The sequence below is a fragment of the Pelodiscus sinensis genome, chromosome 2 (genome assembly GCF_052426305.1).
Source record: "Pelodiscus sinensis isolate ZL-2025 chromosome 2, ASM5242630v1, whole genome shotgun sequence".
NCBI classification, from domain to species: Eukaryota; Metazoa; Chordata; order Testudines; family Trionychidae; genus Pelodiscus; species Pelodiscus sinensis.
Genome location: NC_143053.1, coordinates 139,243,737 through 139,257,394, shown reverse-complemented (window position 1 = coordinate 139,257,394; position 13,658 = coordinate 139,243,737). Strand labels below are relative to the sequence as shown.

At 42.9% G+C, this 13,658-nt stretch overlaps 1 protein-coding gene across 3 annotated transcripts in view; it reads right to left on the bottom strand.

Annotated features, from left to right (window-relative positions):
• SEMA5A (semaphorin 5A) overlaps positions 1-13,658 on the bottom strand; it is a 553,406-nt gene that overhangs the window by 123,279 nt on the left and 416,469 nt on the right. For all 3 annotated transcript variants that reach the window (XM_075921490.2, XM_006111031.4, XM_075921491.2), the window contains one exon: positions 10,712-10,829. In XM_075921490.2, coding sequence (XP_075777605.2) covers positions 10,712-10,829 — 118 coding nt within the window. The remainder of the gene's footprint in view (positions 1-10,711; positions 10,830-13,658) is intronic.

The following is a 13,658-nucleotide window of genomic DNA, read 5'->3' as shown; positions in this document are numbered from 1 at the left end:
GTTTAAAAGCTGTGAGAGAGAGATATGTATACGTATATATTTGATCAGGAATTGTCTAATTAAAAGAATTACTGCTATGTCTAGCTTTCTTCAGACTTCATTGCTACTGGAACCTTTCATGAAATTGGTGATGCATATCAAGAATTTAGCTCCCTAGACGAACATATGAATAAAGAATTAGAAAACGTGTATTATAGAGTCAAGAAATCAACTTTTTGGTTCTGTGTTTGTACAACATCTAGTTCACGGGTATCCTGCTCTATGAGTAGGGCCCCAAGGTGCTACTATAAAACAAATAATAATGATACACCTCTAATTAGTACATGGATCCTCTCCCACCCCAAACTAGGCAGAAAAATCCTGAAACAGATAGGCATGTTTTAAATGGGGAAGGAGGGAGGAAACTTAGCAGAATTTAATGCTGTAACATCTGTTTCTACACTGAACTACAAACAATACTGGCAGACCTCTATGAATCATATGGAAAGGTGACTCTCTTGGTTACCTGGAATAAACAATGGATATCAGTTAATTCTAAATGGGGTGGGGAAGGGAGAGACAGGAAGTATAATTTTCACAGATAATTAGAAGATATAAAAGATTTAATTACAGCAGGCAGCATGCTTTCACTGCATCTCTGGCTGATCTCCAACCACTCTGCCAAAAGGTTCCATAATTTAACTGCTAATAACACTTTTTGAAGATCAATCATTCACATACAGTACTACTCTAGAGAACAAACAAATTTATTTTCTGGCAGCTGTAACTGATATAGCACAATCTATCAACTCAGCAGACTGCTGACACATGTTTATTGAAAATAACACACTATAATACAGTGTGTATGCTGTTATTTTGCACAAACAGGAAATAATTATTTCTTGTTAAGTGTCAGTTGCTTTCATTCGCCTACTCTGTGGGTTGGAAATGGCTGTGTTCTATAGACACAGATAACATGTCCCCAATAAATAAATTGTCTAGGGGGGTTGTGGAATCTCCATCTCTGGAGATATTTTAGAGCACATTAGACAGACACCTGCCAGGTATGATCTAGACAGTGCTTGGTCCTGCTGTGAGGGCAGGGGACTGCACTCGATGACCTGTCAAGGTCCTTCCCAAATTCTAGTGTTCTATGATTCTATAATGCAATTAATGTTATAGTTATGGCACCATCTCTGGTGATTACTTTTCCACAACGTATCTGAGCAACTGTTCTGCTGTCTCACCTACACTTTACAGAAGACCTCACTCATGATCAGCTAGACTCCCAGTTGTCTACAGAGCAGTATCTCTCAAAGTGTTCCACGAATCCATTCTGAGAAAGCTGCTACCGAGCTGCTCCAGTTTGTTCACTTACTGGCTCTGTAGCCACAGAGCCTTGCAGCTCCCTCTGGCTCCGGTTTGCTGTTTGCGGCCAATGGGAGTCATGGGAAGCAGCGGCCCAGGTCACACTGCTTCCTGCGGCTCCTGTTGGCTGCAAACAGTGAACCGCAGCCAATGGGAGCCATGAGGCTTCATGGCTGCAGAGTCAGTAAATAAACAAACCAGTGCAACCCAGTAGCAGCTTTCTGAGAGTAGTTCCGTAGACCACTTTGAGAAACACTGCTATAGAGCAATCAAGTCAAATGAGGAACTATAAGTACATTAAGGCTACATCTACACTGACAATTTTGCCAGCAGAGAATATGCAAATGAGGCATAGATTAGCATATCACCATGCCTCATTTGCATAATGCATGCAAGACATTTTTGCCTAAAGGGTTTTTGCAGAAAAAAAAAGTAGTGTGGACATTTCCTTTTTGAGCAAAAACCCCTTTTCCTGCCAAATCCTTATGCCCCTAAAAAGATTTACCGATTTGGCGGGAAAAGGTGTTTTTGTGTAAAAAGACAATGTTCACACTACTTTTTTTCTGCAAAAACCCTTTGCGCAAAAATACCTTGCATAACTTATGCAAATGAGGCATGGCGACATGCTAATATGCACCTCATTTGCATACTCACTGCTGGCAAAACCGGCAGCGTAGATGTAGCCTAAATGAATATTTACTAACTTCAGTGCCAAATTCTGCTCGCTGCAGCACCAGTGCAACGCCTTTACCCATAAAGTTGTGTTACTCTCAATCTTCTCACCTATCTCAGAGTACAGGCCAGCACAAAACAAGAAGATACATTTTCTCTGATTTGGTTACATTTCCTCTTTTACCCTTCTTTCCTCTGGTGTTCTACTTTCCTTATCTTTCACTTCTACCCAAAGTTTCTTCTTATTCCTGTCTCCCCTCTAGTTGTTTTTCCCTGTCCCTGCCCATTCAAAAGACTCTTGTTTCCTCTGCTATCTTTATGAATCTTGAATTTTGATGCTCTCTGCATTCCTTCAAATGGCTATTTAGCCTACTTTGTGCTGGCCTGCACTCTGAAGAATTCTGTATCTTCAGTCACCCAGCAACTTGTCTGTTGCCTGTTCTTTGAGGTGAAATCACAGAGTTCCAGTTTGGGGGCTCAAGCTGAAAATAATTCTGGTGGGTTTCCATGGTCTGCTCTTTTCTTTCAGGGAAAACATATTATCTCTCATTACATTTGTATTTCTACTGTATGCTGAGTCTCCAGTGTTTTGACATGCAACCAAAGACCATTGCAAACAGTATGCTGCTCTTCATGCACTTGGAACTAAATACACTATACTGTACAGTTCCTGCTGACCAAAAGGCAAGGAGCTGGGTGTAGGAACTGAAGACAGCTTTCCTGTGTGATAGCATTTCATTCTCCTTCTGGGGTAGGCAGGTCAGACTGTGATTATAAAACTTTGTGCACATTTTTTTAAAGAAAGTATTTACTTATTAATGCAGAAAATGTCAGAACACAAAAAGGTTGATCCTCCAAGACCTTGCATTTTGAATAGTGGTTTATTGTGGTACTAAGTAATTTCAAATTGGGTGCATATTACCATCACTATGACCTGGTCATTTTACACAGTTGCAAATCTCCACACAAGATACAGATACCCTACTGTGATAACCTTTGTATAAAATATGCCTTGTGAATTATTATTTGAAAACTAATAACTCACTGGTGAGTAATATCACAATGAAATGTACATAGCAACTTTATAATGTAACATTACTCCTGTGTGGAACACTAACAGTTTGCTATTTTAAATGGAGCTATCACAGAGACCAGTTTAACCACAACACCTGATGAATTTTGATTAAAGAATAAAACAAGTGTATTCACCTACAAAAATGCTACGTCTACTCTGTAGGCTTCTTGCGCAAGAACGGCCGTTCTTGCGCCAAAACTTGCAGAGCGTCTACACTGCACACGTGTTCTTGCACAAATAAATTTACAGTAAAGCATCAGAAAAGAGGGTTTCTTGCACAAGAGTTATTCCTCTCCCATAAGGAATAAGAGCTCTTGCGCAAGAAGGCAGTGTGGACTGGCAACAGGGGTTTCTTGCACAAGAAAGCCCGATGGCTAAAATGGCCATCAGAGCTTTCTTGCACAAGAGAGCGTCCACACTGCCATGAATGCTCTTGCACAAAAGCACATGGCAGTGTGAACGCGCTTTTGCGCAAGACCTTTTGCGTAAGAACTCTTGCGCAAGAAGCCTGCAGCGTAGACTTAGCCAGAGAGAATTTGAGTATAAGTACAAGGAATTAAAATTAGCAAGAGGAATAAAGAGGAAATGATTTCCATTTTTAAAATTTAAACAAAACTAGACTTGGTTCAAGGTACAATCTTCACCATATGTTCCCAACAGCAGGGCTGATCAAACTTCAGGTTAGATCCCCATTTGCCTTGGTTTGTTTTTGCTGTCTCAAAGATCTGGTTCACTACAATATATAAACTAAGGTGCATGCACGCAATCCTTTGATTAAGACAGAATTATTTAACCTTTCCTGCCTAATCAGGATTATGTGGGTTTGAACATAGTCTATAAACATTGTACAGGGAGAATTCAGAACTAGGGATGTAAGCAACTAGTCGACTTGACTAGTCGCTTTCTTCTACCCCTGCTGCCTCTATCAGAGAGCAGCAGCAAGGCAGGGTGCTGGTTCTGGGGGAGCCGTCTTAAAAACTGGTTCCCCCCAGCACTGTCTCTGTAGGGGTCCAGGGGCACTGTGGAGAACTGGGGGCACTTCCCCTCCCCCCCTCACCTCCCTAGTACCATCTCCTGGGAGGGTAGGCAGAGGCACAGTGGGGAAATGGCAACACTTCCACAAAAGCAGAAGCTCTGCAGGAGCAGGAGGTGAGTGGGGGACTCAAGCAGTCCTCCCTGGCCCCATGCTCCCTGCTTTTGAAATGTACAAGAGTCCGTGAGGGAGAGGGGCTCTTGTACATTTCAAAAACACAACATGAATGGGGAGCACAGGGCCAGTGGGGGACTCAAGCAGACTGCTTGATTAATTTAAATTTAACATACTTGTCACATATTGCGTTCTATTTTTGAGCCTTTGTAGTTTGACAAGTATGGGTGTGGAGCGAGGGGCACAGCCACCAAGAGCTTGTAGAGGCTGGTGAGGAGATGAAATTTGGTGGCCAAAGTGGCAGGATATAGGAAAAAAGCATTTCAAAGTAATGTGTAGGAAATATATGTTGAATGTATGCATCTGGGCTTACTTGTGCCCTTATACCCTGGAGACTGGATCGCTGCAATTAACTCAATGTTGGGTAATAACATAAAAAATTGAAACTAATGAATAAAGCATCAGCCTGCCTGCTAAGCAAGTCTGGGTCATGCAACAGAAATACCCTGCAATCTGTGATAGGCACTGGCTGCAGATTTATTTCAGAATTATATTTTTAGGTGTTAATTTTGACCTTGATTTGAGGCCTGATTATTTGAGAGGCTGCTTTCCCCCTAATTTGTATTGTGAAAACTGAGATCATATGAGGTATCTAAGGCTACGTTTAGACTGCAGGCTTCTTGTGCAAGAAGCTTTTTTCAGAAGAGAGCTTCCAAAAAATCTTCTTGCACAAGAGACCATTGACATTGCAAAAGTGCATTGAAAAAGCGACACGCTTTTTCAAAAGATAGTGTCCAGACTGTCTGGACGCTATCTCACATATAAGCAGTGATTGCTATGGACAGAATGGCCACCAGGGAACCTGTGATTTTTCCTCTTCCCTCTTCTTCCAAAAAAACTCCCTCCTCTCCATCCACACACGCCTTTTTCTGAAAGAGCTCTTTCGCAAAGCTTCTTCCTCATAGAATGAGGAATACCAAATGTTCAAAATGCCTTTTGCGCTTTCGATTTACTGTTGAAAGAACGCGCTTGCAGTATGGACGTAACTCAAATTTTGTCAGAAAAATGGGTGTTTTTCCAACAAAACTCTATAGTCTAGACATAGCCTAAGTTAGTAGCCCAGTTGAAATATGATCAGAAGGACACGATGGACAGGCATTTTATTGAAGAAAACTTGGGTCTGGAACTTGTATTTTCCCCTCACTCTACTTAACTCTCGATTTTATAAGCTTCTGGACATACCCCAGGGAAAGACTTCCAAAGTTCACCTTCAAGGCCATTACTCTCTGTATCCTCCTGAAGATCCACTTCATCCATGATGACAGAAGACCTGAGAGGTGGATTGAGCTTTCAAACGTATTTGAAAGCATTGCTCAGAACACGCATTTCAATTTGTACACTGCAGATGATCTCAAATACTCCCAAAGGTGGTGGGGTGCGGAGGTTTCTTTCTGTAGTATGTATTTAACAGAATAATACTGAGAGGGATTTTATGAACTTGATACTTCTAAAGCACTAACAGTTGGGTACTAGACAAGTGTAAGCATCCAAGCATTTTTTAATTATAAAAGAGCAAATCCATGTCTACACTAGGAAACTATTTCGAAATTACTAAATTCAAACTTAAGAACTCCCGATTTAACAAATTTGAACTAGCGTGTCCTCACTATGGGGAAGCATAGAAATTAGTCTGAATTAATCCAAATTAGCACATCCACATTGAACGGAGCCTGCCTCAGACTGAGAGCCCCCAGAAGCACTCAGGCACCAAAAGGATGGATACATCCTGTGACTGCTTGGTTGGGCAAGCTGTGAGACATGCTTTCAGGGGCTCCTCTCTATGACCGCATCTCATAAGCCCCTCTCACACTGCCTCCCCCCTCACGGGACACAAAAGGGATGCAGTGAGCTGGGCAGGTGCTGATTGGTGATGGAATGTGCATTTGGCCATTTAAAGGGGAGATTCAGGAGTCTCCTCACCGGTTTGGATCTCAGAGAGAGCAACATTCCCTTCAGGGTGGCCAGCTGTTGTGTGCTCCATAACCTGTGCAAAAACTAGGGGGGAGACTTTTCTGCCAGTTTGGGGGGCTGATGCTGAATGTCTGGCCAGAGTGTTTGAGCAGCCGAACATCAGGGCCATCAGGAGAGCACAGCAAGGGGCTGTGCTCATCAGAGAGGTCTTGAAGGACAGTTTCATGCAAGGCCAGTTCTGAGACTCTCCCCCATGTCTCTTCACAAGAGGCCCCTGAATTCCTGTGTGTGCCTTTCATCCCTACCCCTTCCTTTCCACCTTTCCTCTTCCTTGCAGAGAAAACAATAAATATATATATTTTTAAATCAGGAATCTTTATTGGGGGAACATAGAACAGGGGAGGGACTAGGTAAATAACCTGGAATGGGGGAGGGGGATTCAGAGATGGGGCTGGGACTGGTGCCTGTTTCCGGGTGGCATGCAGGCTCTGGCTGCCCTGGAGGGCCCATCATCCCATATTCTGGGGTCTTGGCAGTCCCTGGGGACCCTTGGAGAGGAAGCCAGTGGGCAGGCAGAGACGTGGCTGGTTGCCCGCTCCATGAATGACACCATGAGCTCCATCATCAAGGTGAGGGTGGAGAACATATTTTCATGCTGCCACGCTAGCTCTTCCCACGTAGCCTTCCTCTCCGCCTGGGCAGCCTGGTGCTCCTTCCAGTTGGCAGCTTGCTCCAGGTGCTCTGCTTCAAGTCTCTTGACGAGGGACTGCAGGCAGACCATCTGCTCCCGCAGGAGCTCTTCCCGGGTGCTTTTCTACCTGTGGATTCCACTCAGTCGGATGGATGGTGTGAGAGCCGGGGGACATGTGAAGCTCGCAGCTGTCTCAGCTGGGAAGAAAAGTTACACGGGCAGTCATTACAGGAGACACTGTGCATGAAGCCTAGCCCTAATCTCTGAGCTAACACCAAAGATCTCAGTTCAGATGATGGAGATGTGCTTTGAGCAAGGCCGTATATTGCCTAGAAAGTGGGGACTTTCCAGCAGGGGCACAGACCTTCCAGGGGAGCATTGCAACACCCAAGGCTTGCAAACAAGCAGGCATGTGAAGGTGCCAACTACATCAGCAGCCTGTGGGTGGGAGGGGAGACAAGGTGGCTTGGATTCCTTCTGTATCCTGCATACGCCGGGTCCAGCACTATCGGTGTCCTGCAGAGAGAGAACTCTTCTATCCCTGCCCTGTGGAGGGGCGGGGGGCAGGGGAGGCGTTGGGAGAGGTGTGTGTGAGTGGCAGATGCTGCTTGCTAGATAGAGTGTTACTCAGTTCCCCTATTTTCCCCCTCCCAGCAGGTTCCCATGCACAATATTGGTCTCCTCCGCATCACTGCCCTTGACTGGGAGGGAATGCTAACAGATTGTGGGTATGACCCTGTGTCAGGTGCAGCACTGCTACATGGTTCCATGACCCCAGACTCCTTAGTGGTGGCTTGTCATGGGAAGGTGTCCCACCACTGAGGCTGGAGTAAGGAAGGCCTCTCCAGGAACTTTCTGAAAAGAATTGCGGGGTTCCTGTGTGAGAGCAACGTGGAGCTGAGTGTTCTGCACTGGCACTCCATGTGCATACATGTAAATCATCTGTTGTGTGACTCTCAGGCTGAATAGGCCAAGAGATAAGCGCACAGCCCCACACAGCCCGTCTCCTGATCCCGCTTATAGATAGGGAAAGGTAGAGAACTCACCTGAAGTGCCATCCCCAGGTTTGTCAGAAGCCTGGGAGACATCCTGGGAGGAGGGACCAGCTCCCATATGAGGAGCAACTCTTCACTTGTGGGCGTGGTCTCCTGGCTGGCCTCCTCCCACCAAGTCGTCAGCATCCTCCTCCAACATCCCACCCTCCTGCAGACTGACACAAGGTGGGTCTTGGCTGGACTTGACAATGGTGCGGGTCTTGGCTGGACTCCCCTCCCATCCAGGATGACATCCAGCTGCTTGAAGTAGCAACAGGTGTGTAGTGATGACCCAGAGCATCCTCTCTGCACCCTGGCATTGTGGTAGGCCTGGTGCCACTCTTTTATTTTCAGCCGACACTGTTCGAAGATCTTGCTGTGCCCTTCCTTAGCCATGCTGGTGGCGATTCTGCCATAGATATTGGCATTGTGCTTCTTGACGTGGAGATCCTGGAAGTTGGACTCCACCCTCAAATTTTGATGAAGTCCAGGATCTCTGCACCAATCCAGACCAGAGCTCTTCTGTGTCCCTGGGCAGTGGAGGCCATGGGAGCAGTAAAAATGATGGCAGCCATAGGAGGATCCAAGGGAGCACAGGGGTTGCTCCTATCTCTCTCAGGTCCTGGTCTCTCACATAGGGCTCGCACAATTGACCACGTGGGAGAAACCCTTCCCCTCTTCCCAGGACTTTTCGAGCTCGGCAGGAAGAGGAGAGCAATGGAGACAACTGGTGTGACCTTAGAGGTCAGAGCTACAGCTGTAGGAGAGCATCCATTCTATCATTATTTCAAGATAACTATTTTAGAATTAGCATTTCTCCTGATGAAAAGCAGGAGTACAGAGTTTCAATTCCGCAATAACAGGCTTGGTAGTGTGGAGGCACGGCTTATAAATTCAACGTTGGGAGAGTTATTTTGAAATAAAATCCTAGTGTAGACAAAGGCCAAGTGGCTTCTCCCCTCTCCTCCCATAAGTGGTCTCTGCGTTTTGGATGGTAGACAGAAGTTTGTTCAACAGTGGCTTAACCTTTTCAAATGACTTCAGCAGGAGCAATGTCAGGTCAAAACTAAATGCTTTAGAGAAGACCCCCGCACAGAGCACACAAAACACATTTGGGGAGCCCTGGGAGACAGTCATTTTTCATCCAAGTTCAAAGATGATTTTATTTCTATATTCATCACCTGTCCTTCAAGTCACTCTCCTCTCCCAAACCTTTTCAATTATTCCCTGCTACCCAGGCGTGTGGCCAGTTTGAACTTCACAACATCCAGGATCTTGAAAAAATCCTCTCATTCTTTCTTTGCAACATGTCTAAAACCTGACTTCTGCTCTGTGTTCTGACTGGTATCCCCCTGCCTTAAGCACCAATTATTTTTAACGCTGACTATCATAATCTCTCCTCCTTTCTTTTCCCCTCTCTATTCTATCCAAATCATTTCAGACAAAATTATTATCTCTTACTGCCCCTCTGCTCTACTAATCCCTCCACTGGCTCTTTGACTGCATATCAAGTTCAGACTCATCTTTCTTACATTCATGTGGCTCTTTTCTTGCTTACATCTTAGTTCTCATTTCCTTCTACTCCTTCTCTTGCTCCATACTGTCTGTATGAACACCTTGCTTCACTGGTCCTTTGGTTTTCTTCTCTATACTCAAGAATCAGTACCAGTTGTAGCCTCTTCTATGCCTTAACAGTCCCCTTCTTCCAGACAAGGTGTTTTCACATTCTTCTAGTTCTTCTGATGCTTGATTTCCTTTAAAATTCCCATTTCTATATTGTCTACTCTTGTTCTTGAACTTGAGCATATCTGAAATAGCATTATCTGGATTCTTTGTAAAACATACTTTGCAAACCTTTTCCTGAGATTTGATTGCCCTCTTTCCCTTCCACTGTGATTGGGTGTCCACTCCAATTATGCTGCCAATGTTTGCAAAAACATTCTACCACCCTGATGCTAAGTGGTACCTATTGCAGGAATAATCTCACTGAATGCAATGGGACTATTTCAGAGCCTGGTATTATTCAGCAAGTATAGGGGAATCAGAATCTGGCCATTAGTTTACAAAGTCCTTGGGGAAGGTAATTTTCCTCATTTATGAAACACCATCTGCACCGATAAAGCTAACTGCACTTTACATAACAAAATATTTCTTTTTAGATTAGTTCATTCCATATTTTGAGTATGATATTAAAATGTTGAGACTAGACTAAACAGGAGAGAGTGTATCAACTCCATCGCACATGAAATTAAAATGTATATACTTCTTATAATGCGTGGGGGTTTTCTGCAACCAAGCAATCTACTTTTTGTCTCTGGAAAGATAGCACTTTTTCAATTAGTAATCTTTGTGAACTGTTATGAGATTTTTTTAAATTAGCAATAACAATCGCAAGGGGCAAGATTCCATCTCTAGCTATTAGAATCTGGCTTTACAGTGCAAAGTAGGGGGAAATTTCTGGAAGGAAAACATTTGATGGCAATTTGTCTCTGTGAATATTCATCTTCAAAGTGGGAATGTGCACCGTGGGGGAAGAAAGCCGACTGCTCCTTGTAAAACTGCAAACAATTTCTTGTACATACTGCAAATTAGTTGGCAACAAACTGAACAACAAAGACATTTATAGTCCACATCTGAGCAGAAAGGCCTGAAGCAATGCGTACAATTTCTGCCCAATTATGTTCTGAGCCTGAGAAATCTTACATTGACCAGTTTACATAAGAGTCACATGAACTCAAGAACGTCAAGAGGTCAGTGAATTTTCTTGGACTTACTGGACACACAGTGATGCTTTGCTCCCACTGACTCATGCTCAGACTTTCTTCCAGTGTTGTGCATTTCTTCATCACCATGTCCCAGCCACAATAAGGATCCTGGGACCCAATGCATGCACTGCAAATACAAACACCAAGATCAGAAAATATGAACACTTTGTTTATACATTTCAAGGCTTCCTGAGATGCTACTTAGCATTTCTTCATATTATATAAAGTAAAATAAACATAATTATTGTAATGGCATTTAGGAGAAGCATCAATGCGACTGAATTGTGGAAAACTAGTGAGAATTAATAAACATCTGGGATACAGACATAGAATCTGTTAAAGGTAGTGAGGTAAATCTCATGTTCTGTGCATAGTATGTAGACAAACTGTAATAATACTAGAGCAGGAAATGATTAAAAATTAATCTGTGCTCTTGGATAATTTCAGAAGGCATGTTTTTGACTATTTTGAAACTACAGTTATCACATTTTGAGAGGAAGGAGATAATAACTGTTCTTTTGAAATAGCAGCTGTTTCTTTTACAGTGTGGTATAGAACCTTTTGAAATAAATACAGGCAGTCCCCGGGTTACATGGATCCGACTTACATCAGATCCCTACTTACAAACGGGGTGAGGCAACCCCGCAGTAGCTGCTTCCCCCCAACAGACCAGGGAGACGCGAAGCTAGCGCCCCCCCCCCCCCAGCAAATCAGGGAGATGCGGAGCGGCTTTTCTCAGCAGGCACCTCAGCTTGAGAATAAAGGACTGAGGGAAGTGAGGTGTGGGAGAATAAAACTGAGCTCTGGAGAAATGTTTGGCTAGAGTTTCCCCTACAATATGTACCAGTTCTGACTTACATACAAATTCAACTTAAGAACAAACCTACAGTCCCTATCTTGTACATAACCTGGGGACTGCCTGTATTTTAAAAGTGGCTTATTCTGCCCTTTCTATGTGGCATGAAATAAGGGAGTCCATGTAAATTAAATTAATAATAGTTGTGTTTAAGGGAATAATCCCACATTATTTTCATGTAATGGTTATTACTACTCATGTAAAATCCATCTCTGGGGGTTGGCCATTAGATCCTCCCATCAAAATACTTATTCTTTTCTAGTACAGAAATGTAGAATCAAATGAAGTAAAAATCTTAAATGAGTCAAAATGTTCCATATAATCTCTATGGATAGTAATTCCATGTTCCGATAATAAGAATATAGCAGTAGGGATATATTATCGACCACCTGATTAGGACAGTGATAGTGACTATGAAATGCTAAAAGAGATTAGAGAGACTATCAAATTAAAAAACTTGATAATAGTGGGGGATTTAAACTATCCCCATATTGACTGGGTATACGTCACCTCAGGACAGGATGCAGAGATAAAATGTCTTGATACCTTAAATCAGCAGCCAGTTCTGGAACCCACAAGGGGAGAGGCTATTCTTGATTTAGTCCTAAGTGGAGTGTAGGATCTGTTTCAAGAGGTAAATATAACTGGACCACTTGGGAATAGTGACCATAATATAAGAAAACTTAACATCCCTGTGGTGGGAAAAACACCTCAGCAGCCCAATACTGTAGCATTTAATTTCAGAAAGAGGAACTACTCAAAAATGCAGAAGTTAGTTAAACAGAAATTAAAAGGTACAGTGACAACAGTAAAATCTCTGCAAGCTGCATGGAAACTTTTCAAAGACATCATAATAGAGGCCCAACTTAAATGTATACCCCAAATTAAAAAACACAGTAAAAGAACCAAAAAAGTGCCACCGTGGCTTAACAACCAGATAAAAGAAGCAGTGACAGATAAAAAGACATCTTTTAAAAAGTGGAAGTCAAATCCTAATAAGGAAAATAGAAAAGACCATAAACTTTGACAAATTAAGTGTAAAATATAATAAGAAAAGCCACAAAGGTGTTTGAAGAAAGCTAGCCAAAAACTCAAAAAGTAATAGTAAAATGTTTTTTAAGTACATCAGAAGCAGGAAACCAGCTAAACAAACAGCGGGGCCCTTGGATGATTGAGATGCTAAAAGGAGCACTCAAAGATAATAAAGTAATCACAGAGAAACTAAATTAAATTCTTTGCTTCAGTCTTCACGGCTAAGGATATTGGGGAGATTCCCAAACCTGAGACATTATTTTTAGGTTACAAATCTGAGGAATTGTCCCAGATTGAGGTGTCATTAGAGGAGGTTATGGAACAAACTGATAAACTTAACAAGAACAAGTCACTGGGACCAGATGGCATTCACCCAAGAGTTCTGAAAAAACTCAAATGGGAAATTGTGGAATTATCAACTGTGGTTTGTAACCCATCCTTTCAATCAGTTTCTGCATCTAATAACTGGAAGATAGCTAATGTGACGCCAATATGTAAAAAGGGCTCTAGAGGCGATCCTGGCAATTACAGACCGGTAAGTCTAACATCAGTACCGGGAAAATTAGTTGAAACTATAGTAAAGAATAAAATTGTCAGACACATGGATGAACATAATTTGCTGAGGGAAAATCAACATGGTTTCTGTAAAGGGAAATCATGCCTAGAGTTCTTAGAGGGGATCAACAAACATGTGAACGAGGGGAATCCAGGTGTTATAGTATACTTAGATTTCCAGAAAGCCTTTGACACGGTCCCTCACGAAAGGCTCTTAAGTAAATTAAGTTGTCATGGGATAAGAGGAAAGGTCCTTTCGTGGATGGATAATTGGCTAAAAGACAGGAATCAAACGGTAGGAATAAATGGTAAGTTTTCAGAGTGGAGAGAGGTAACTAGTGGGATTCCCAAGGGTCTGTTCTGGGACAGATCCTATTCAACTTATTTATAAATGATCTGGCAAAATGGGTAAACAGGGAGATGGCAAAATTTGCAGATAATAGCAAACTGCTCAAGATAGTTAAGACCAAAGCAGACTGTGAAGAGCTTCAAAAAGATCTCACCAAACTAAGT